The sequence below is a fragment of the Girardinichthys multiradiatus genome, chromosome 23 (assembly GCF_021462225.1).
Source record: "Girardinichthys multiradiatus isolate DD_20200921_A chromosome 23, DD_fGirMul_XY1, whole genome shotgun sequence".
In the NCBI taxonomy this organism is placed as follows: Eukaryota; Metazoa; Chordata; class Actinopteri; order Cyprinodontiformes; family Goodeidae; genus Girardinichthys; species Girardinichthys multiradiatus.
The window spans coordinates 10,445,218-10,471,346 of record NC_061815.1 but is presented as its reverse complement, the minus strand read 5'-3'; the positions used below and the strand labels follow the sequence as shown (position 1 = coordinate 10,471,346).

The 26,129-nt window shown below is 39.7% G+C and overlaps 1 protein-coding gene across 9 annotated transcripts in view; it reads left to right on the top strand.

The window, feature by feature from the left end:
* The window catches only part of LOC124860806 (long-chain-fatty-acid--CoA ligase 1-like), a 28,235-nt gene continuing 2,106 nt past the window's right edge, over positions 1–26,129 (top strand). Inside the window, exons 1-20 of one of the 9 annotated variants that reach the window (XM_047354385.1) lie at positions 374–433; positions 4,076–4,211; positions 7,522–7,753; positions 7,983–8,097; positions 8,432–8,496; positions 8,626–8,727; positions 8,840–8,939; positions 16,471–16,646; positions 16,958–16,990; positions 17,074–17,125; positions 17,211–17,284; positions 22,018–22,095; positions 22,187–22,348; positions 22,488–22,622; positions 24,340–24,435; positions 24,641–24,713; positions 24,786–24,874; positions 24,960–25,076; positions 25,156–25,299; positions 25,403–25,507. In XM_047354385.1, coding sequence (XP_047210341.1) covers positions 7,559–7,753; positions 7,983–8,097; positions 8,432–8,496; positions 8,626–8,727; positions 8,840–8,939; positions 16,471–16,646; positions 16,958–16,990; positions 17,074–17,125; positions 17,211–17,284; positions 22,018–22,095; positions 22,187–22,348; positions 22,488–22,622; positions 24,340–24,435; positions 24,641–24,713; positions 24,786–24,874; positions 24,960–25,076; positions 25,156–25,299; positions 25,403–25,507 — 1,911 coding nt within the window. In that variant the 5' untranslated portion in view covers positions 374–433; positions 4,076–4,211; positions 7,522–7,558. The other 8 variants (XM_047354378.1, XM_047354387.1, XM_047354384.1 and 5 more) reach the window with 8 other exon arrangements.

Sequence of the window (26,129 nt, the reverse complement as noted above, 5' to 3'; positions counted from 1 at the left end):
TGGTCTCATAGATATGCGCGTGTCCCCAAAGTACGCCAGAAGAAAAAAAACCTAACCGGTAGATGAAGATAGGGCTTTATCGTGACTCAATTCAAACATCAGATTCAGAGTTGAGCTTTTAACATTGCATCATTATCCATGTATCAACACGTTTTCAACGGTTAGTTAACGTTGTCTGGATGTTGGAACTATGTCTTTTTTCAACTGACATATTTCAGCAACGTTTTTAAAAGTACTGTTGATTAGACATGCAACTCAAAAACTGTTGATATTTCAATGCTGTATCCATGGTGAGTTAACAACACCAATTCAACTGTGATTGAATCAATGTTCTTTCTTAAACTGACATTATTTCAACAACATTTAAACGTTTAATGTCAGTCAAATGCCAGCTGGGTCCCTACTTACATGGCTAGTTCCTGAGAGGTCACAGGTAAGGTGATAAAGCTACTAAAGCAACTATGAAAGGTTTTTAGTGGGTAAGATGTTTCCTTATTTTCTCAAATTTTTACCCTTGAACAATATATTTGTTTTTGGTTTTTCTAGAACTTTGAATGCACCCTTTATACTGAAACATTCACTAGCACATGTAGAAATGCACTCAGCAGTTTCATGGACTGACTCTGATTTTAACCTGATTCCAGTTTCTCTTTAAGAACTTTAATTTACAGCAATCAACATATTTTACTGTCCAGTTATCTATAATTTACTTGTAGTTCACCATAACAGTGTGGTTATGTGAGTCCAATGAATACTAAGTACCAGCAGGAGACTCTCTTATTTTTATTTGATTATGGGAACTCATGCTTATGTTTCATAAAAGTCACACAGGATAAAGACCACAATAAATGGAAATACGGTGTACTGTAAATATTGCAGTGAGTGTTGATGCAAAGGAGCAACATGTATGGCCAGAATGAGGTGTTGTTAGGAATAACCTTAATTAATATGCTCATAGCTGTTTTTCCCATAGATACTATAGTGAAATAAAATATAAGTTCTAATGTTTCCCTTTTGTTACAAGAGGATAAGAATGCTCATATACATACAATACAAGGATAAATGGCCCAAGGGTTGTCATAAATGACCTGAAGCTGGGGCACTGGGTTTGATAGTGGAGCAGCTGGTATAACTGGGTTGATTAGAAAGCTACAGCACACTTAGATTAAGGATGGACACCCGCTACTACACAATCTAACAGATAGACACCACAATGGTGACACATAGTCTACTGATAATCACTGAGGTAGGGAACATCCATTGCATCGGAGTGCCAGATATAAAAACTGTATGTGACCTTCTATCGAGGCTCTTCCTCATCCTCTAACAGACGGCGACGGTCCGAGACGGGAGCCTCAGTGCTGATCTCTGTAATCATTCCTCTGCCTTAATTTAGATTAAAAAGAGCTAAAAGTTAGAAACTGGTTGAGAGTCATTCCTTTAAGAGTCTTTAGATAGAGTGGTGACTGTTTCCGGGGTCCAAGGACCGGTGGAGCTCCAAGGCGTCTGACCGCCAACAGGGTGCGGTAGCTTTGGACAAATTGGTGTTCCCACCCGTGCCCCGGAAGCAGAAACCACTTTTGGATAGCATAGGGTTGCCACAGAAGGACAACACATCACAGCTGCAGCTGCAACAGGTAAGGAGATACCTATTAAAAATCTTTAGTGTTTTTCCTGTAAAAACACTCGGGCTGAATTGTTAGTTCTGAGTGAGCTGTTTTTGTAATTCTTGGAGGCAGAGAAATGGTTCAGAATAATTGTTGCGTACGTATTAATAAGTGATAAGACGTGTTAATAGGCTGTGCGATTTTAACGGTGACAGCCCGGGAAGAAAGGTACAGTCTTCTAAAAGACAGTTAAAGTCTAAGGTTGTAGGTTTTGAGTTCCTTTATTGTATGCAAGTGAAGATTGGTTTCCCTCGCACACAATATAAAAGCTACCTCCCTGAATGAGGCACGCTAATACTTGGCTAAGGTTTGAACGGGTCCTGAGTTCCGCTTAACGAAATTCGAAAGCGCCGCCAAGGGGGAAGTATTGGGTTTCGATAGCTCCTTGGGCTTCTTAAAAGCCCTTAAAGCTGCTTACTTCCTTGTGAGTAAAACACGCAGAGATAAATGCCCATCCTCGGTTTAGGTTTCGATGGTTCCTGTTTGCTCTCGTAAAGAGCAGGAAAGCCACCACCGAGAGGGAGTCTTGAGTTTCGATAGCCCTCTAATTTTTCCATAAGACAAATTTAAAAGCCGCTGGCTCCTTTTTGAATAAACAGCTGTATAAATATAAAAATGTAACATCAACTGGCCAGTGGGAGTGTGAATGTGTGTGAGTCGGAAGTGAATTGACGGAAGTGACGGGGGACATATTTCACTGACGGACACTGACTGACTGCTACATGCTACATGCTAAGCTACATGCTAAACTAACATGCTCAGCCAGAGTGTGTAAAGTGAGAGAATGACCGAGAGAATCACTAGAAAATGAGCTCCGTGCTCTGTAAGAGCAATGCTTGGACACAGGGAGGAGAAATATATTAGCAAGTTTCAACCACAAACACGCTTTAACAAGTTAAAACAACAATTGGACTCTTAACAGCTGGTGCAAATACATGCAGGTTGTGGGAATGTTTTGGAAATTCATGAAGATTTTATAGGGAAGACGGCCAACAGGGTGCGGTAGTTTGGACACTGTCTAGCATCCTTTTTTGAATCCTGGTCTGGTTGGGGTCATTCTAACACATGGGTATGATCTAAACCATTCCATCACAGCAGTGGCTCGATGTTTAGTGTCGTCCTGCTTTGAGGATGCCCCAGTCTACTACATTCATATACGGCTGCTCAATTATGGAAAAAAAACTATCATTATTTGTTGTTTTTAGTCAATATTGAGATCACAGTTTTTTTTAAAATGACAATTCATTGTGTTTGAAAAAAAAAAACAATGCACTTATTGCACTTGAAGAACAGTCCATTACCTTAAAACATAAACATTTCTCCTGATAACGTCTTGAATCATTATCAGGGGAAGGTCGCTATGTCCGGGACTTGAACCCGGGACAGCCACATCGAGGAGTACAGCCTCTGCACATGGTCGCGCGCTCAACCCCCACACCACCAGCGCTGCAATTGAGGCATTTCTGCTTGTGCTTAAGAAAATAAAGGAGTAGAATTGCTACGATCCATCTTAATTCACAAGGGGTTTGGGGGTTCAGTCCATTTCACCTTTCACCTACTTGATGATTCAGCCTTGCATAAGTTGGTTAAATGATGTCTTTTGTTCTATTTTTTTATCTCTTACTCTCACTCCCATCAGCTGACTGCTTAATGGAAATCTATAAAATCCACCAGTGATAGTTTTTACATCATGTTCCAGAGCTGTAATGGGGCCCTTTTCACAAATTATCATTATACATTTAGCTTTTATCTGCAAAGAGATCTGCTCCGGTTTTGATAATTAAAACTTCATGCCTGCCAGTTCAGATGATTTGTAGCTTTTCTTCTGTTTTTAAGGCATTTAATTCTCATTAGTCTTTATTGGATATGAGTCAGGTCAGGGAAGACTAAAGGGCTAGTTTCAAGTTTTAAGAAATTACAGAAATGAATGGAATTAAATTGTATATTTTTTTATTACACAAGTTTCAACGTCCTCTGCAATTTTCTCTTTGATCATCTTTTATCTCGGCTCATGTAATCATCTCAGCTGACCATGCAGGGGTCATAGGTCACTGTGGCAGAGGTGAGACCACTGAGCTGCTCCTTGATCTCATTTTTAACACATGCTGTTAGGAACAACATGCTTCCATTCACTCCAACTGTTCTGTTTGAAATGAGCAGAGGTATAAACACGAAACAGGAACACAAAGCACATAAACAGTGTATTTTATAGGCTTATATAAAAGTATTAAAATAGTAAAACTTGTTATTCCCTAGACTCTCTTCCTATCTTGCTCATTGACTGTCTCCAAGGCCAAATCTAAACAATCAGACTGAATGTCTTGGAGCCATCAGCCTATCAGAGGGCTTCCTGATGTCAGTCTGATGTGTGATTGGAAGGCTACCTCTGACTACTCGTCTTTTAACAGGTCTCTGTGGGTTTTTAGTGTCAATAGTGTACAAGCACTTCTCCTCGTGGTTGTGCAGCAGCAGCGTTGCCAGGGTCGCTGTCCGTAGATGATCAGCAGAAAATAACCAGTAAACTGCCACTGCTTTGCGTTCCAGGTTAGTGCCAGTTACACATGGTAGAAATAGACCTGAATTGTACTTGTGGTAAGTAGATGTAGACTGGTATTTTACCGGTTCTTCTTTCTGTATGCACTTTTTTTCCAGTTTACGTTTTATTGTTCAGGTTTTTTTTTTTTGTAAACTCTGAAAGCAGTTTAGTTGTTCTTTTACTTTTAAAAGCCTGCCGACCAACCATTCCACATTTTAAGGGTCAAAACGTTTATAGTATACACCCCTCCATCATTTTTAGTAACAATGGTCTCAGAACTTTGTGTGTGTTCTTGCTGACAGAGAACCAAGTGAAACCAAATACACAACTCCTTGGAGGAGGATGAACTAAAGAGCTTAAAGGGATATGTTTTCCTCAAGCCAAAGCACTGCTGTTAAATCCTGCATTCACTTGTTTTGTTTTTCAGTTATACGGCAGTAAAATAAGCTGCCCTAGGTTTCTTCCCTAACATTAGGACTCTGTTTGCACCATTGCTAAACTGAATTTGCAAATGCATCGGAGCCATATTAAAAGCCACATACACTCACTTGTTTACCAAAAATGATTCTGTAATTATTAAAAAATTAGAGATGTACCGATCAGAACTTTGTGGCATATTTATGATCTTCTTTGTAAAGCTTTGACCTGCTGGTACAGCTTTTAGCCAATTTTCATTTTCTCTTTAAGAATTATAATACAAGATGTTTTAACAACACAGTGTTCCACATATCATTTTCTAGCCTTGGGGGGGGGGGGGGGTGCAGCTGCTGTAAACCTGGGTTTTATTCTTGTGAAGTGAACACAAAAATGATAATGAAGTTATTGAGATTAGCACCTTATATTAGGGGTTAGTGGAGTTGCTAGAATTGCTAAAACAGCAGCTTCATGAGAATTCCTGAGAACATGATATATCCTTACCTTAGCCCTGACATTTCCCAAAATGCTTCCAACATTTCCTAATCCAATATGCTCCATGGCAGACAGAGGCTGAAAGCTTCATAGGATAAACTGGCAACTTTGCTGTAATATGTTCCGCCTTCCTGTTATCTACTTTAAGTATCATACAGCCTGAAAGAATTGCCGACATGTTTCCACATGCTCTTAAAGATACAGTTTTCTTTTAAATCGCTTCTTGCGTCTCTGTTCTTCCTCTGACTTACTTCTTTGACACCTCACTGGAACTGAGAATGGCTAACATCTTCAGTCAGTAAAAACGTCTAAACCAAAGACTTGACCTGCTGCTTTGGCTGATCAGAAAAGGATAAGATGTTTAGGTTTTTCAGCAGTCTGGCATGTGAACCTAAATATTGGTCAGTTTTAATCCCCAACAGTTATTATGTCTAAAAGTGTTGAAATGTTTCTTTTCCCTGCAGATTCAAATGACCGTAGGATTAGAAAGACTGACAGCTGCCTTTTTCCAAAGCCTTTGATTATCTACACACGTCTTCTGTAATATTTCCATTAATGCAGATAAGCGTAGCTCATGCTGTATTGATGTGGTATTTGTTTTTATTATTTAGCATTACCTAAACATATTTAAATCTTCTACATGTTGTTTGATGTATTAAGAGTATGTAGGACCAGTGATGCCATAATTGAGAATAAATTCAGGAGAAATAAATAAATAGCTTAATAAATGAATTCTTCGCCCACTAAATAGTTTAACAAATGATTAATTAATGGACCATTAAAAGCAACTAAATGGCTTGATCTAGCATATTTACAACTTGTGCTCATGTAAAATGGATTGTCCTATTTTAAATAAATAAATAAAAGAGATTTATTCAATAACTGATCAAAATATTAGACATAAATTGATATTTCCAGTTCAATCTTTAGTTGTTATAATTTATTCTGTACCCTTATTCTTATTTTGTCTCTGCTTTTTCTTGAATTTGTGACAGAGGTACACGTATTATTTCCCTAGTCCTTTGATTTTTTTATTTATTTATTCCCTCAGATATATTTGCAAAACAGATTTTTACTTAAAAATATATTTTTTAGATAATTTGTTTCTTTAATTTCTGAAACATTCATATATTTTCTCTCCTAAAATATTGCTGTTGTAATTTTTTCCCCTATGGATTTCTCCGAGCTCATTTTTCGTCCCAGCATGCATCTGGGAATGTAAAAACAGGGGCAGTTTTTGGAACGTCACCGCCTCAGCTTCTCGACTAGAGGGAGTCGATCATTAATATTACCAACGTAAATATGCTGCTGTTCTCTAATATTGTAAAATACCAGAGAACAGCATATTACTACCACTTGTTTAAAAAAGACATGAAGGAACACGGGGATCCGATAGAAGTTGAGGGTCGCTCTAGTGGTCTGGTGCGCTTTCGTTTTGTGGCGCGAGTTTGCAGCTTTCATAAAACTTGCTGTTGATTTTGCTGTTGTTTTCGTATTTGCAGCATTTTTGCTTTTGCTTCTGTCTATTTTTTGTGATTGCAGCATTTTTGCTTTTGCAGCATTTGTATAATTCACGAGTTAAGAAGTTTGCATCCTTCATGTGATTGGAGTGCATTTTCGCTGTTTGTTGCACGTTTGCACCCGTCTGCCACCATACAAATCTACCTAAGGGTTATTAATAAAGTCACTGTACCTTACCCTAGTTTGCTGCTCTGGAGCATACATGTGTGTTAGAAAACAACATCAGGAGATGATCAGGTGCCGACCATACATCAGAGTGGTTATAAAATAATTTCCAATCATTCTGCAGTGTGAAAGATTAATCAAAAGTTGGAAACCTTAAGACAGCTGTCATTTTTCCCAGGAGTGAATGTCCCAGCAAATCCACCCCCAAACAAATGTTTGTATTCTACTGTGTAAAAATATCCTTTTGATGGCGTACTAATGTGAATTGAAAGCAGGTGTAGTTTGTTTTTACCATAGCAGTATAAGAAGGGCTAGCTAAGTATTGCCAGATATATGGAAAATACTTTTATTTATATTAATTTTTATCTCTCAATCATGATGGTCCACATTTAACAATCCTACAAGGAGAAGATGTTCTTCCTTGGCTATTGTAACAGGAAAACTAGAAAGCCACACTTGCAGCAGTGGGCTAAAAGCTAAACTGCCGAACCTTGTTGATAACGTGACGTTATGCTTCCTGCTGTGTGTAATAGAAGTATTGTGTTGAACATCACTTTCATAGCAGACACAGTATGCCTCTCAAGTATATATTCTACCTGCGTGAACATGGAAGGTTCTTATCTTGCTCTGTCTAGGTCTCCTCCTGACCAGCATTTCTCAACAGATCGTTCATCCAACACACGTGACCTGTCCTCAGGCCCAAACACACCTCTGTATTTACAGTTTCAGCTGATACTGGGCCCACCTTAGCAGCAGCACCATGCTGAGCCAGGACTTCCAAGAGGAAATTAAGTTCTTAGATCTGGAAGATGTCAGCCAGTACATCAGGAACATCTCCACCCCCATGTTGGTCAGCATAGGAGCAGTGGCTGCTGCCACCACCTACTACCTGGCTACACGACCCAAAGCCCTCCCTCCAGTCTGCGACCTCCATATGCAGTCGATTGAGGCTCCGGTGAGTTAAAGTCCAAGGGAAAAGTGACAATTGTATAAAAAAAAGGTATGCCCTTAGCTTTTTCAGTGTCTGAATAAGTAAAATGTTTGTGTTTCCAAATTCTACTCAGTCTACCAGTTTTTCCAAAACATAAAGTATTTTATAAATATAAACTACAGTTAAATGACTACAGACTGCTGTGAAAATGAACACTTTTATGAGTTTTCATAACATATATTGTGTTTTTCAGGGCAGTGACTATGTGCATAGTTCAGTGCTTCTGAAAGGAGAGAGTTACCTTACTCACATCTATGAAGATGCCAGAACTATGTACGAGTCTTTCGTCAGAGGTGCAAGAGTCTCCAGTAAGTCAAAAGGGAAATGGGATGAAGAGTGGAAGCTATAATATGGAGTATTAACATCTGTACTCCGATTGAATGAGACCATAAAAGCCATTGTGAACACTCTAAACCATAGCACCTTCTGCTTAGCTGCAGTTTTCCATTTAGCAGTTTGTTAAGATCAGCAGACCTTCAGTACTTACATCAACATCCTCATTATTTCAGTCTTTACGTGTTGGTGTAGAAATAGATATTTTGCATCAGCAAAAGAAGGAAGGGGAGAAGTATGAATGAAACTGCCAATGTTTCTCTTCCTGTCTTTTTGACCCTTCACTGCTGCTGCTGTTTCGTCCCCCAGATAACGGTCCCTGTTTGGGCTTCAGGAAACCAAAACAGCCGTATGAGTGGATGTCTTACAACGAGGTGCCTGTTATTGTTTGACCTAATAAATCATTACCTTCTGACTGTTGATATGCTCCTTTGCCTCGCCTGAAACTCGGTTCATCGGCTTATCTGTGGTGCATTAACTGGTTCTGTGTGTGTGTGTGGTAGGTAATGAATCGAGCAGAAAATCTGGGTTCTGCATTTCTTCACAAAGGACACTCAAAAACCACCAACCCCCACATTGGTATTTTCTCTCAGAACAGACCAGAGGTACAAACTTGTAAAAAAAAAAAAAGTCTTCAATTTTTAGCTTGTTCCAATCACTAACGGTAAATATATTGTGTTCTTATGTTCTGGCTCCATAATGCTTGTTTGTGTGTAGTGGACCATCACTGAGCTGGCATGTTACACCTACTCTCTCGTATCCATCCCTTTTTATGACACACTGGGAACAGAGGCCATTTTCTACATCATAGACAAAGGTAAACCCAACAACAGTTCTCAGTTTTCAGCCTATTCATATTTTGTTGAGCTACAACCACAAACACCAACATGGTTTTTGTAAGACCAACACAAAGTAGGTAAGGAGAGCATTATTCAGAGAAGTAGGCAAGAGGCCCATGGTAACTCTGCAGGAGCTCTCCAGCTTAGGTGGGAGAAACTGACAAGACCATCATCATTCTGACACTCAAGTCTGGCCTTTTTAGAAGAGTGGCAAGAAGAAAACTATTATTGAAAAAATAAATAAATAAAGACATCAAATTTATAGCAGATGCAGCAAATGTGTAGGTTAAGGGGCTCTTCCCCTACCTTCAAAACATTACACCTAAGGCCCTGATCTTCAAAAGGTTTGCTTGTACAAAACCACACGCAAACCTGTTTCCATCCGCAAAGCTGATCTACAAACCAGTTGGTAATCGGATTGTGTGTGTAAATTCAGCATAACAGCAGGAGCGCAAACCTTTTAGCGTGTCTGCCTTCATGAATATGCAAAACGTATAATAATGACCCCAACGCACAAATTTATCGTAGGAGGATGTGCAATGTAATCCCTTGCCCCACCCACAATGCAATTCATCAAACCTGAAACAGATTGTGGGTGCTGGGAATCTTCTGTACATGTGTCAACAGATTTAGACTGTCAAAAATAAAAAAATAGATGAGAATAGAGGATTCTATCTAGGATTATCTAAGGTTTGATTTGGAGCTAACGACAAACAGGAGCTATGACATATTTCCTATGATAAAACTCCTTGCAACACTTTTTCCATGCTTCTGGATCATTCCAGAGCAACATCGCTGTCAGTGAGGTCATCTGCTGCTAAAGCATAAACCTGATCATGGCGAAGTGCGGACAGCCTTACTGTAACTGCACATCATGCACAGCTGTACTGCGATGTTAATTCAATTCAGTTCAATTTAGTTGTATTTATATAGCACCAATTCAGAACACATGTCGTCTCAAGGCTCTTTACAAAGTCAATTCAATCAAATCATACAGATTTGAAGTCAGGTACATACATTTCAATTAATCCTGGCCATCAAACAGTGCAGTTAGATTCAGTTTATTATTCAAATTGGTTAGAAGGTTTTTCTTTCTGAGGAAACCCAGCAGATTGTATCGAGTCAGAGACTTACAGCATTCCCTCCTCCTGGATGAGCATGTAGAGACAGTGGACAGTCACTGGCGTTGACTTTGCAGCAATCCCTCATACTGAGCATGCATGTAGCGACAGTGGAGAGGAAAACTCCCTTTTAACAGGAAGAAACATCCAGCAGAACCAGGCTCAGTGTGAGCGGCCATTTGCCACGACCAACTGGGGGTTTGAGAAAACGAAGCAGAGACAAAAAAAAAAAGAACACAGAAACACTGATCCAGTAGTACTTTCTATAGGAAAGAAAAGTAAAACATTAATGGTAGTAGCTCCTTTAGAGGCTTCACCTAGGAGAGAAAAACAGTTAAGCAGACGAACTCCGAGTCAGTTTTTAAGTCTAGAGTATGAAAGAGAGCACATACAGTTAGTCACAGTAGAAGCTCATCCAGTAGCTATGTCTAGGAGATAGACAGGGTTAACACTGAGAGACAGGGCCAAGTGTATCATCTGTACATGAGCATTAAGTTGATGGCAGCAACTTAATGCTCATGGAAGGTGTCACAGCTAAACAAAGAGCCAGGTCAGAAGTAGCTTCTAGAAAGAGAAAAAAACAGAGAGAGAACATAGAGTTAAAAGCTGAAATAACAGCAAACAAAGCAAAATTGGAGAGTAGTCATTATGTCCTCCAGCAGCTTAAGCCTATAGCAGCATAACTACAGAGATAGCTCATGATAAACTAAGCCACTCTAACTATAAGCTTTATCAAAAAGGAAAGTTTTAAACCTAGCCTTAAAAGTAGACAGGGTGTCTGCCTCATGGACTAAAACTGGGAGCTGGTTCCACAGGAGAGGAGCCTGACAACTAAAGGATCTGCCTCCCATTCTACTTCTAGAGACTTTAGGAACCACCAGTAAACCTGCAGTCTGAGAACGAAGTGCCCTGTTAGGAACATATGGAACAATCAGATCTCTGATGTATGATGGAGCTAGATCATTAAGGGCTTTATATATGAGGAGGAGAATTTGAAATTCTATTCTGGATTTAACAGGGAGCCAATGAAGGGAAGCTAAAATAGGAGAAATATGATCTCTCTTTTTAATTTTCATTTTTTAACATGCTTGTCTATAAATATATTTCTAATCTCCTGAGACAACTCTTTCCTTCGCTTCCTCTAGTCCATGTTGAGTGTGGTACACACTAGAGGGTGACACGGGAGTGGATTTTCTCTCCTGTCCCATCCCGCTCCCACAGAAAAATGTCTTGTCCCATCCCAATCCCAGACCAGCATAACGAAAAAAATCCTGTCCCGTCCCACTCCTGGTAAATTGACTCCCACTCCCATTTAGAACAACTCCCACTCCTGTGCCACTCCCATTTTTGTTTTCTTCATTTAGTCTTTTGGCAATTTCTTTGAAGGACCAGTTAGGTGCCTATTTTTAGCTGTACTACAGGCCAGTTAAAGTAAAAAGAATAATAATGAAGAAATAATAAAATATCAAACAAGGAAACGGACCACGCCTTGAATAAATAAAATGTACATAGTTGTATTTTACTCATTTATTAAGTGATTGTTTCCTTTGAACAATGACATTACTTTTATGTTTCAAGTTGCTGAAACAAAAGACAAATGCACTTAGCAAGAGAACTGTACTTGGTGAACAAAATGGCAAAAAGGCATTACCTTCAAAATTTGGAAACTGTACCTCAATGGTTCACAGCCCTGGTCCTCAGGGACCCCTTCCCTGCAGGTTTTAGATGTATGTCTGCTCCAGAACACCTGATTTAAATTCTGACATGACCTCCTATACAGGCATGAAGAATGGAGGGTCAAACTGGACAAAATTAATACAATAAAATCATCATAAAATAAATAAATGTTGTGAATGTCCCATAAGTGAAGTAAATGTAACATGAAAGAAATGTAACATTAAATGTGCCGTTAAATTAAAGGTACCATTTATTTATTCAATACATCATTAGAAACAATAAATGTACCATTATATCATGAAATGGACTATTATGCAATTAAATGTGCCACTGAATAATTAAGTATAATTTTAAAGACCACATGACATAATTAGTGGTACACTTAATATTTAATGATGTATTAAATAAATTGTACATTTAATGGTACATTAATTTTTTTTCTATTTCACAACATATTTAATATCTTCCTTTGATGAAGCCTTTCTATACGGAGCCCGTGAGGGGACATGGGAGAATTGTTTCTCTTTTGCTCCCCACACTTTTGCGTTCGCTCACTATATTTTTGGCGTTCCCACGCAATAGCCTTTGCGTTATCTCGCAATACTTTGTGGGATAGTTTCCAAACCAGATAACTGCAAAAATGGAACAAACACTACACCCATTTTGAGATATATTGAGTTTTATTTTGAAATAAATAAAATGAACTTCAATCAGACTAAAAGAAAGAAGTTTTTATCCACAAGTTGTCAAAACTACTGAACTCTGGACAATAATGCTGCACGAAACCACATCTGTGACACTTTATTTGCTTATTGCTGCTGCATGATGTGACTTTTTTTTTGCACGCCATTAGTGTTTGTTTTTATTGTGATTTGAACGGTTCTTCTTATCCTAAGCATTTAATCGCATTGTTGACTGCATGTTAACCTGCATATGATAAATAAACCATATCAATGACATATAAGCGTTGTTTGTTTTATGAGCAGTTTGTCATCTGTGCTGCTGTTCCAAACTACCGAACGCAAAAAAAATAAAAATCCCCCATGTCCCCTCGCGGGCTCCGTACCTTTCCCCTCTACTGTGGCAAAGGCTCTTAAATCTTTAGAGCACATGCAGCAATTTTGTTGGTCAGATGAGACTTGACACATGTTGGTACTTTTGGTTTGATGAATGAAGAGATGCAGGGTTGATTTAGTCCAGAATCTGTCTTACAAGTGTCCCTTAATCACTGGTGAACTTGAATACGACTAAACACGTTTTACAAGCAGCAGACTGCGTGTTAACACCGCTACATTCAACTCTCCTGAAGTTCGGTAATATTTGCGCTTTCCTGTCAGCTCTATGAGTTTAATAGATAAGTCCTTACTTCTGACTTTACGTTGCAAATTCAATTTTACCACGTTCACTTCACCTGCATTTGCTCCCTCCATTCTGAACGCAGGTGGAAAACATCGATCAGAAGCACTGTTGGCTTGTGGGTCGTGTAGTTCGTTTGACTCGCATTATAGTATAGGAAAAAAACTACACAATGGCGGCGTCGCTCCAAGTTTTTTTTTTTCTTAAAGTTTATAACAAAGTCTCCGTTTTACATTTCCAAGGACAATTGATTCCAGTTTGTTTTCCCTTCTATTGGTTAGCTCCCGCTCCCGTCTGCTCCCGTTAATTTAACCTGTCCCTTTGGTCACATTATTTTCAGGGGTACTGTCATTTTTGTCCAGGCCTGTTTCATGAGTTTATTTTTTTTAATAATCCTGTTGAAGCATGTTTGAAAAGCAATGTCTGACTTTCATTTGTTCATTTTCATAGAATTTTTATTCATTATTACCTTTGTCAGATTCAAGTTATTTCTGAGACCATTGTGGGTTTTTAATTCATTAACCGAGGGGTACCAACAATTTGTCCACATGAGTATATGTCAGTAGAAGGTCCAGAGAATAAAAACAAAGGTGGGTACGTTTGCCAATGTTTTTAGCAAAGCCAATTGAGTCTAAGATAGCATTAAAGGCTATATTTAGGCTATCCCCCAATATAATGACCTTATCTGTATTTAACACTATATCAGATAAGAAGTCTGAGAACTGATCTAAAACTTGAGAATAAGGGCCTGATAGACAGTACAAAAGAACAAACAGAAGTGGTTTTAGTGCTTTGCAATTTGGATGAGGAAAACTAAAGATTAAATATTCAAAAGAGTTGTAGCTATTATTTGGTCTGAGACTAATCAATTAATCAGATTAGTTTTCCATACTTTTCCTATTAATTAATAATATAATTCATAGGAATGAAAAAAGACATTGTAAGGCAGATTCAATCCTTCATTTGCAGTTGAAACATCCTCATTTTAGGGCAGCGTACTCCATTTGGTGGGAAAGACTGTATGCTTTAACCATGTTGCTAGGGATGGACACCTTTTCACATTTAAACCAATATGGTACCGATGCCCGGTACCTGGGAATCAATACCGGTACTCAACAATACCAGTTTTTGGTACTTTTGTGTGTGTTTATGTGGTAATAAATGTTAATTCATTTAAAAATAAAATCTAAAGATTTTTCAATTTAACATATGTATTTCTCAATATCTAAACTTTAATGAATGTATCAAAACAACATCCAGTTGTTTATATTGTAACATCTCAGTTGTTTCAAACATTTCTTCTCCCATGTTGCTGGCTGCAAACGACAAGTCGCTAACAGATGCAGGTGTGCTATCGCTGCTGGAGTTGTAGTCATAGATCTGAGGCTGATGAGAAAAATCTTGTGCTTAACCAAGTGCTTCCTCAGATTAGAAATATTCCCACCACTGGCCTTGCAATTCGCTTGACAAGTATTGTAACGAGCGTAATATGCAACCCATTTTAAAAAGTGGACCTTAATTTTGAGCGCCTTCTGTCCGCCATGCTAGCTTTGTTGACTGTAGCAGCAGCGTTGTTACAATGATGTGTTCATGTCTGGCATGAAAAATCACCCACTCTTCCACTCCCTCAGTGTCACAATGATGTGTTTAAGTACCGAAACATAGCACCATTGGATTTTACTTGAATAGGTACTCGCTAGTACCAGTGGAATTTGGTCAGTACTTATAAAAGTACCAAATTCGGTACCTATCCCTACTTGTTGCTAAACAAAACGCAGTGTATTATTGACCGTAACATTGTTTCATTGCAGAGCAATTAGAGCTGGATCAGTTCGATTATGTGATTTGAATGTGAACATATGCCAGGGGAGGGATTCTACAGTGAAAAATGATTTTGTGTTACCAAAAAAAAAAACAATTGAAACAATCAAACACGTTGTGTGTCGTTAAAATATTGGCAAAACGAAAGAAACTATTTTTATGTTGCTAATATTACGTTCAGGCTTAAAAATTGTGGATGATTCTGATAAACTCTGAACTCTTAAAACATACTCTCAGAATAAAAAGAAAACAAAAACAATAAAAAGTTCAAGGGAGATAAACCTCTAATAAATTCTTTGACAGAAATGTTTGTCTTTTTTATTATTTATGTTGACTGGCCAATTTCTAAGCTGCCAAGGTTACTTCGAGCAACATAGTTGTCAGCTGTGTGTTGTCAGCCTAGACCAGCTGCCCCTTGTTCGCACTGATGGCACACAGCTCTGCCCTCCTGTGCAATAGCCTGTAATCCATCATACTGATTAAAGGCAAAGCAGAATGCAGTCTTTGCCTCACTGGTTTCTTCGGGACCACAAACATAAAGCATCTGCTCACAGAAAAATTTTAAAGTCGGCCTTCTGCGGGCGCATTTACACACTAAGAGGCGTAATGAACAGAGAGGGGAAAACATCTTGTCAGGGCTGTGGCTGGGATGGCAAACCTGCTGCTGTGAATAGCGATGAGAAAGGTTAACAAACTGTTAGAGTCCAGAAAAGCAGGAGCAGAACGGAACAGAAGGAAAAAATCAGCAACTGAATCATTTATAATAATGCAGCGCAACAACCCCCGCATGTTTCAAGCAACACAGCTTTTATTTGATTGTCCTCATGTTCCTCTGAGGGCAGTAGCAATCTGCTAGTAGCACACACAATTTATTTATTTAAATAAGGCAGTCTGCACCTCTTTTGCACCTGTTATCCATTTGCCACGCAGTCTTTGAAGATCGCGAGCCACACACCCACTTATTGCATGTGCAATTTTTTTTTTGTACAAGCAATTTAGAGACCCCTATTCAGGATTTTTGAAGATCAGGGCCTAAAAGTGCAAATCACTACAAACCATCATCCCCATGGTGAAACATGTCGGGAGCAACATCATGATGCGGGCATACCTTTAATCAGCAGGAACAGGAAAGCACAGATGCTCTTCATTCAGTCTGACTGAGCGTGATCTATTTAGCAAAGAAGGATGTTTAAACTTTTAGTATCTAGAAGTGCGAAGCTGATAGACATACCCTAAAAGACTTGCATTGAAACATGGCTCTACAACATAGTGATCAAAGGGGGCTGAATATAAATGCTCATCCCACTTTTCAGATTTCTGTTTGTCAAACATTTGAAAACCGTGTAACTTTCTTTCCACATCACAAGTATGTACTACTTTGTGTTGGTGAATAACATAAAATCCCAATAAAATATACTGAAGTTTGTCCTTGTGATGCTAAAAGATGTGGAAAAAGCTCAAAGGGTGTGCACACTGTTACAAGTTACAGGATTTTGACTGCCGTTGGGTCAGAGTTCTTATTGTGTTTCTGCAGCTTCCATCTCAACCATAGTGTGTGATGTTTCTCATAAAGCTAGTCTGGTGCTGAACTGTGTTAAAGACATGAAACACTCAGTGAAGACCATCATTTTGATGGAGACCCCCAGTGCCAGCCTGGTGGAGCGGGGCCAGCAGGCTGGAGTCAACATCCTGAGCCTGCAGGAGATGGAGGTCTGGAGGCACATGTTAGCCTGAACTTTTTAATCTCTTCTGTTTAATGGATCCTAAGACTTTGCTTGTTTGACATGTTTTCTCTTTGCTGAATTGTTTCTACTCTTTAAATCAGCCTCCTTCTGTCAGTTTTATTTCTATTAAACTTTTCTATTGTTTCATACTATTTCTTGTTTAAGAGTCAGATTTCAGTTTTTCCACTCTGTTACCATCTTCTTTTTTACATTCACAGCAGCTGCCATCCTTATGTTTAAAGTTGCTGTTCATAGGCATCCTCCCCTTAAGACTTTGTTTACCTTTCTGTTGCCCAGGCTATTGGACAGGCCAACTATGAGCAGCCAGTTGTAAGTAAACACCACCCATGTTTGTCTAACATGAACAAATGAAAAAGCTGTGACATCAATCTATTCTGTTTGATCACTATCAGCCCCCTCAGCCTGATGACATGGCAGTCATCTGTTTCACCAGTGGAACCACAGGTACCACATGCTCACTGAATTACACAGAAAATGGTTTCCATCATGACCTAAATTTTGAGCTTACTTTGTGTTTGTGTATTTTCAGGGAACCCAAAAGGAGCGATGTTAACACATAGGAATATTGTGTCCAACTGCTCATCCTTCATCAAACTGACTGAGGTGAGTTGCTCTGTACTCAGGAGTCTGAATCTTCAGTTTTTATGCATCAGGAAATCCCCCCTTAAGGTAAGGTCCCAATAGTGACATCAAATTCCAATATGGCTGCATATAAAATGTGCAGTAATGCTGTTGATCTGAAGGTTGTAACGTGTGATTCAGAGCTTTTGTAGTTCCAACCTTAGACTTGAATGCATTTTATGTGATAGAGCAACACCTAATAGTGCATAACTGTGAAGTGGAAATAAAGGGATACATGTCTTTTTTATTTAAAAAAATCCAAGCTTTAAAATCCAAAAATTAAAAGTCCAAGCTCAATGAAATTGGATAGAGAGCAAATCGTTACAGGTTCTCAATTGGCTTTAGGCCTGGACTTTGACTGGACCATTCTAATATATAAGTTTGCTTTGATCTAAACCATCCCAGTCTCAAGTCTCGCTGCCCTAACAGTTTTTATTCCAGGGTTGCCCTGTATTTACCTTCAATTATCGTCCCGTCAGGCATCCCACAGCATGATACTGTTTCCACCATGTTTCCCAGTGTGAATGGTGGGTTTAGGTTGATGTGCAGTGTTTTCTGCATACCTTGCATGCAGGCCCAAGAGTTTAATTTTGGTTGAGATTGAGTTGACTTGTGGCAAACTGTAAACTTGACCTTTTTATTATTTCCACTGAATAGCTTTTTTTTCTCACCTTTCTGTAAAATCTAAATTTGTTGCAGGGATAACTAATAGTTGTCCTGTGAACAGATATTTTCACCTGAGTTGTGGAGCTCCTCCAGAATTTCCATTGACCTCAGAGCGTGGGAATTTGTTTTCTAAGCTAACCAGGTTTCTAACTTCTCCACAACTTTCTCCCTGACCTGTCTGCTGTGTTCCTATGGTCTTCATGTTGCTGTTTGGTCTCTATTGTTCTTTAACAAACCTCCGAAGCCTGGATTCATAAGTGAGGTTAAATTACACACAGGTGGACTGTTCACTAATTAGATGACTTCTGTAAGCAAATGGTTGCACTGGATTTTATTTAGGGACATCAAAGTAGAATTGGGCTGAATGTAAATGCTTGCCACAGTGGCAAAACCCCTTGGTTTGTCAATTTGCAGCATGAGCCCAGGTAACCTGGTGTTGTGATTATGAATCTGAGAATATTATTTAATATTAATATTTTAATATTTTATCAAATAATATTTCGGTCTGTTAAGGGTTGTCCTGTGAATACCAGCCCAGTAAGGTGATGGTATTAGGACAAAATAGAAAGGTGTGAGACGAGCTCTGACATTATTGAACAGCATAAACTCTGCACATATATGGAATGAATTCACACAATTTCTTAAAATACAAGAATTTATTAACAAAAATAAGTCAACTCAAAGTCAAGCATATTTCTATGCTAAAACAATCCAACTAAACTACCAAGCAGAATTAAAGAATAACAAAGACTAAGGGGCTATGTACAATATAAACAAGTTGATTAAAGATGATTGAGGACCATGACCAAAAGAGTGATGCAACATTACCATGCAATGTTTGTTTGAGAACCAAGGATTATCTTGAAGAATCTGGAAATGAAGCTAAGTTAGTCTTGGAACTAACTTAGACAACCATTCACAATGCAAGATCAGACAAAATATTATTTTAATAAAATAATGTTTTAAGAATGATCTGCTGAATAAAACCAACCTTCTGGATGACTAATTCTCAACAGGGTCTCATTAGCTGCCGTTATTTATTAAAACAATATTTAAAGAAATATTAAGGGAATAGTAAAGCATTTAAGGACGTATTTTGGAAAAGAGCCAAATCTTTCTGGAGAAATGGGGCTTAATGGTGTTTACTTAGTTATCAAATTTAGTGAAATGATGTTAGGGACACATTATTTACTGGATTGAAAACTAAACCTTTCTGGGTAAATATTATTTGGCAGCAAGCACTGTCCTTACCTGTTAGCCGTTGAAGCTAACAAAGGAGGCTGATAGCTTAGCACCAGAATCAAACACACATCTTTAAAAATACCGTCAATAAAAGGGTTAAAATGCATAAGCGCGGACGGCGCGTTATGGTCGATCTTCTGTGTTTAAAATCACCCTTCAAGTAAAGTTTGTCTTAACTTTAAAAACACACAAACAAAGAACACAAAACCAAACTTCATAAAATGGAAAACGTTTAGATCATTTCAATCTAAATCACTTCTATATTATTCTGCCCAAACACTTAACCTCATAAATGATGGTGAGGAACGTTGTCCAAGGCAATGAAGTTTGAAGAAACGTCCAATTCAATTTCAATTCAGTTCAATTCAGTTTTATTTATATAGCGCCAATTCACAACACATGTTGTCTCAAAGCACTTCACAAAAGACAGGTACATACATTCCAATTAATCCTAACAATTGAACAGTGCAGTCAGAGTTAGCTTTTTATTCAAATTGGATAAAAAGTTTTTCTATCTAAGGAAACCCAGCAGATTGCATCCAGTCAGTGAGTTGCAGCATTCACTCCTCCCGGATGAGCATGTAGAGACAGTGGACAGTCACTGGCGTTGACTTTGCAGCAATCCCTCATACTGAGCATGCATGTAGCTACAGCGGAGAGGAAAAACTCCCTTTTAACAGGAAGAAACCTCCAGCAGAACCAGGCTCAGTGTGAGCGGCCATCTGCCACGACCGACTGGGGGTTTGAGAGAACAGAGCAGAGACACAAAAAGAATACAGAAGCACTGATCCAGGAGTCCTTTCTATGGGAAGGAAAAGTAAACGTTAATGGTTGTAGCTCCTTTAGTCATTTCACCTAGAAAGAAAGAATAGATAAACTCTGAGCCAGTTTTCACGGTTAGAGTCTGAAAGAGAGCACATATAATTAGTTACAGTAAAACCTCAGTCAGTAGGAGAGAGACAGGGTTAAACACTGAAAGACACGGCCAAGTGTATCATCAGTAGAAGGTGAGCATTAAGTTGTTGAAGCAGAAGCTTGGACGATGCCCCCTTCCATGAAGGTGTCACCGGTAAACACAGAGTCAGGCCAGGTGTAGCTTCTAGGAAGAGAAAAGAGAGAGAACATAAGGTTAAAAACTGAAATAACAGCAAATAATGCAAAATTGGAGAGTAGTGTGAAAATGTAGCGAAGAGGGTGAAAGTGGTCATTATTTCCTCCAGCAGCCTAAGCATATAGCAGCATAACTACACAGATAGTTTCAGTTCAGATTATTTAGTTAAACGGCGCTTATTTACAACAATGTCGTCTCAAGGCACCCCACAAAGGGTCCCACTGATGGTCATTGTTATACTAAAAACCACAAGGATTGGGATACCTCCCTCTGTCAGACTAATTATAACCATTGGAAAAGAAAAGGGGTCACACAGGTAGCAGAAATGGAGGGTGTGTTTGCACCTCAACCATAACTGAGCCGGTTTAGGCTAAACCTGACTCCCCCTTACTCCAACCAACAGGGAGGGAAGAAGGCTCCCTCCCTGATAAACTAAGCCACTCTAACACAGTCCACAGTCTTTAAACGGTTAGCTACAGCTAACCTCCTTAGCTGTGGGAAGTGGCGGCTGTTCTGTCGGCCGGCCAAACTGCACGTTGCTGTAACCACGGTGATGTGGCTCCTGTTGTCCTTCTCTCAGGCAGGGAAAACCGCTTCACTCGGCTTGTAGAGACAGCGTCTCTACTGGGGACTTCTCTGGGACAGTTTGCTTCTGCAGGCCTCAGAGAGAAAATAAGCAATGCTTATACCTTAATTTACCCCTTTTTATGAATGAATACCGGATTCTTTCAACAGTAATTCATCAGTACTTAACTTAGTGCATATGATCGATGATCGTATGACACCCTTGGATCCAGTTTGAAGAGTTTATGTCTTTTTGCCAGCAAAGAGACATTAGCGCCTGTTCCTCTCTGGCCAGTCTCTCAGTGGAGTCGTGGGAGATCGGACCATTAGAAAGGGGGGTGCTTTTATATAGCCAGTGGCATCATGGGACGTCCGCTGCTACCCCCAATTCCTAAGTTGTTCCGGAAGTAGGTTAATGCAATTTATTTTGAAAGTTCCAGAAAAGTTTGTACCGGAGTTTAATGTTGAAATCCATGGCTGGGTCCCAACACCTGGGTATATATTTTATTCCCAGTTCTACCTTCTGCAGTAACTGGAATGCAGCATGATGCTGGACCTAGGTCATTTTTTCAAAAGCATTTGAGGTTTTCTCTGATTTCATCTGGCAGATGTGGACACACAACAAATAATAAGCAGAAAAACCCCCAGCAAAACAGAGAGTGTAACGTTATGTTTTTAACAAATCAAATTTGAATTGATGATCAGATTTATGTTTTGTTTGTCAGCAGCATGGAGGCAGCTGGCACCTGCAACAGAAGAACCACACCCAAAACAAACATACGATGGTCCCTCTGTCACACAGAGAAGGCACCAGACGGGGGGGGAAATGTGGAGAAAAAAACGTTTTCATTTTAATGTTATATTTAGTGTCTAGCATGTTGGATAATGTTGCTTTGCTGCAACGCTGTGCTGATGCAGTTTAACATGCAGAGTGAGGGGTTTATATGAGTTGCTTGCTCTTCTCCCCAGTCATACACCTGGGCAACTTCAGAAGATGCCATATTGTGTTTTCTGTCTGTCCCACATGCTGAGAGGTTGGTGGAGGTACAAGCATTAACCCTGATGTCTCTACCTCCTTCCTTCTCTCTGTCTATGTGGCGCTGTGTCTCTGGGTCCTGGTCATGTGCTGTAGATTTCCTGTCCACTAAATTCCAGTGATGTCCATATTTCCTACCTTCCCTTGGCTCATATGTTTGAAAGAGTAGTCCAGGTATGTTCTTGCTGTTCACCTTTTAATCACCGCCTGGTCTCATCTGCAGGTACATACTGTTATTGTTTTCTGTGCCGTCTTCGTCTAACAGGGGGTCATGTTAGTGCAGGGAGCCAGAATTGGCTTTTTCCAGGGAGATGTTCGTCAGTTGTTGGATGATCTGATCGCACTGAAGCCTACAGTGTTCCCAGTCGTACCGAGACTTGTCAACAGAATGTATGATAAAGTGAGTGAGCCACCGAAACATCTGCAGGTAGATTGATGAGTGTTTTAGATCTGCCACTTTCTTATGTTTTAGCTAAGAGTGCTTGATTAAAGCAAACTAGGAATGATGAGGTTCGCCATGTTTTCACTGACTGCTTCCGTGTGTGTGTGTGTGTGTGTGTGTACAGATCTTTGGGCAGGCCAACACCTCTGTGAAGCGCTGGCTGCTTGAGTTGGCCTACAGGAGGAAGCATGCAGAGATCATAAAAGGCATTGTGAGAACAGACAGTATCTGGGATCGACTCATCTTCAGGAAGGTCCAGGTACACAGAACCAACACAATGATTACTCCTGTTTTTCTACTTTGGAGTTTGATGGTGAGGACAGGAAGTCTTACTCATCGTGTTTGTCCTCAACTCAGTGGAAATTAAAATTGTTCTCCAAACATGTTTTTAATTTTTCATTGGATGAATGGCAATAGGGGTTCCTGGTCATTCACCTGTTTGGCATTTCGTACCTTTGAGGTTCTGGTTGTTTTGTGCCTGACTTGCACAGAATGGACCATTTTGTACCAACCATGGGTCAATTGGGTGCATTGACAGCCGGTGATTTAATATCCTTCTCTACACATAGTTTCTTTAGAAAATTTTGCTTTATGGAAAGTTTTTAATTGAAAGTTTTTGTTACAATTTTTCTTATGAAAAAAGGGTTCCACAGTGGCACACATTTCCTCCCCCATTCCAAAAACACGACTGTTAGATTTATTGGTCTCTCTAAATTCACCTTAGGTGTAAGTGTGTGTTCATGGTTGTTTGTGTTGTGCGTCTCTGTGTTGCCCTGTGTTTTACTGGTGACCGGTCCAGGGTGTACCTAGGGTGACCAGATATCAAAAAATGAATGCAGGACAGCAAGGATGCTTATGAGGGACATTGTGGGACACATTACCAATACTATGATAATGTCTTACATTTAATCTCACATTACAGTCATCAATCTCTGCCTTGCCTGTTAGTGGAAAACAATGAATTAGTACAAGTTTCAAAAAAACTTGTAAAGTTTAACACTGGTAATCTCAGCTGCTGTTACCTTGTCTGTCTAGCAGTCATTTTTAGGTTTGAGTAAAAATGAGTCCATAGATCAGCAGGCAGATTTTTCAGTGGTGTATTTTTTAACTCACTTTTACAGTGTTGCATCACATCGTGCTCCTCTCTGTGTGAAACTGAAAAATTACTTTGTGGCAAACTTCACAAAAGCCCCCAGAGATCACCTTTCACTGGTCTCACCTAGTTATAAGCTGTTGTCTTTGTTGTAGCTGCATTTTCCTTCCATGACATACTTTCCATCATATTCTGTATAGACTAATGATGTTCGCCTTTTCTTGTTCTGTTTTATTTTACTAGCGAAGGTTGGTCATGACATGGGACGCTGCTGCGTATTTTGATTGACAGCAGATGTGGCTCCGTGATGATGTCTGCAGCTCTGCTTTCTTTACATTTCAGAAAAGCTCCAGTCGAATTGTTTTTTGACTTATCAGAATTGGACCCTGTCAAATGCACGACATTGTTTCTGTTTAAGAGACACCGGCAGAGGAGTGAAAAATGTGGCACCGTCCCGCACAAATAGGGACATCTGGTCACCCTGGTCATAATCTATCATGTTATTTATCTCCGTACTCCTACCAAGTAAAATAAACTAATGTACATGAGTCTGAAATGAAAGGAAGAAGGGATGAAATGCCAACATTTGGGTAAGAAATTGGGGGATGCATTCGGAAAGCTACAAACTGACTGGAGTCAGAAGCAGAAGGCATGAAAAGGCAGGCAGGTTCCCAAAACACATCCTTAATCAAGACTTTTCGTCTTTGTCATGAAAGGCATTATTCTGTTGAATCACTGTAAGATATAAACATCATTATAATCATTCTCTGTCATACTTTCATCAAGTTACTCCATGTGGCTAGTGGCAAAGGTTCGATGCTTGTTTTGGCATGGCATTGAGCCGTTTGTAGTTTTTAAATAAGATCCCATGCTGCCCCTACAGGCCAGCCTCGGAGGCCACGTGCGTCTCATGGTTACAGGAGCAGCTCCCATCTGTCCTACAGTCCTCTCCTTCCTCAGAGTTGCTATAGGCTGTCAGGTAAAACAAAACACTTACGGGTGGAGTTTTAGTTTAAGGTTGGTTTATATCTTTTCTGATATTTTATTTCCTGAATTCTGGATCTTGACTCGAATATGCAGGGAAACCTGCCATCTAATCAAAGCTTAGCATTGCATTTTCATGCATTTGTAAAATTAATGATTAGAATTGGAACCAAATTAAACAGAGCTTTCTGTCATTTCAGTTCTATGAAGGCTATGGGCAGACAGAATGCACAGCTGGATGTACACTCACCCTTCCTGGAGACTGTAGTTCAGGTAACGTTTTGCTGCATGAAGCACTCTGATATGCCAGAGTGACATGAACTAAAAGTGACCTCTCCTCAGCAGATCACGTTGGACCTCCTCTGCCCTGTAACTCCATCAAACTGGTGGACGTCCAAGAGATGAACTACCTGGCTATAAACGGGGAAGGAGAGGTGGGACACAAACACCAGCTGGTGGAATCACACATGTTTTAGGTTGTTCTCTGTCATACGAATGTGTTTATGGGTTTGTTTTTAGGTGTGTGTGAAGGGTTCAAACGTTTTCCAGGGCTATCTGAATGACCCAGAAAAGACTGCAGAGGCTATAGATGCAGACGGATGGTTGCACACTGGAGACATCGGGAAGTGGCTCCCTGTAGGTTGCCTGACTCTGTCCTCCTTATCAGACACATTTGTGTTGCAAAAATGTTAATGCAGCATGCACGTGTTCACAGAACGGCGCACTGAAGATTGTTGACAGGAAGAAACACATCTTTAAGCTGGCCCAGGGGGAGTACATTGCTCCTGAGAAGATTGAGAACATCTACACAAGGAGTGATGCAGTGGTACAGGCCTTTGTGCATGGAGATAGTCTGCAGGTCAGCCATCCTGAAGCCAATGTGTTTTGGTTTCTTTCAAACTCATCTCAGACACAAGCTTGTTTTGTTACCTTCCCATTACCTGATCTCGTGTTGTCTCCAGGCTTGTCTGGTAGCAGTGGTGGTACCTGACCCTGACTTCCTGTGTAGCTGGGCGAAGAGGACGCTGGGGCTGCAGGGAAGCTACGAGGAGCTGTGTGGCAAAGCGGTAATTCCAGCAAACTGTGCATGCCGTTCCCTTTTTTTCCTGCTGTTACCAAAGAATAGAGAGAATGTTTCGGATTTTAATTAAATGTGTTTTCATTATTTTATCTCATTCATCTCAGATGGATAAAAAAAATGTGAAGTCATGAATTCTGCTGTGACACACAGCTACAGAGGTCTGAAAAGACTAAACCCAAAGATCAGCCGTCCAATGTTCCTACAGTCTGGGAGAGTCTAGAAAATGAGAAATTTGACTTAACAGATCTGCATATAGTATGAATAAGGAAAACTTTCTATTTCCAGACTTTATTCCTGTCCCATTGTCTAAATGTTGTCCCATGGTGTACTGTAGACGTTTCCAGACATGAGTCTGGAAATATGTACAATTTGGACATGGAAAGTGTGTACTTTTCCTTCCCATAGAAAGTACTCCTGGATCAGTGCTTCTGTATTCTTTTTGTGTCTCTGCTCTGTTCTCTCAAACCCCCAATCGGTCGTGGCAGATGGCCGCTCACACTGAGCTTGAGTCTGGAAATATGTACAATTTGGACATGGAAAGTGTGTACTTTTCCTTCCCATAGAAAGTACTCCTGGATCAGTGCTTCTGTATTCTTTTTGTGTCTCTG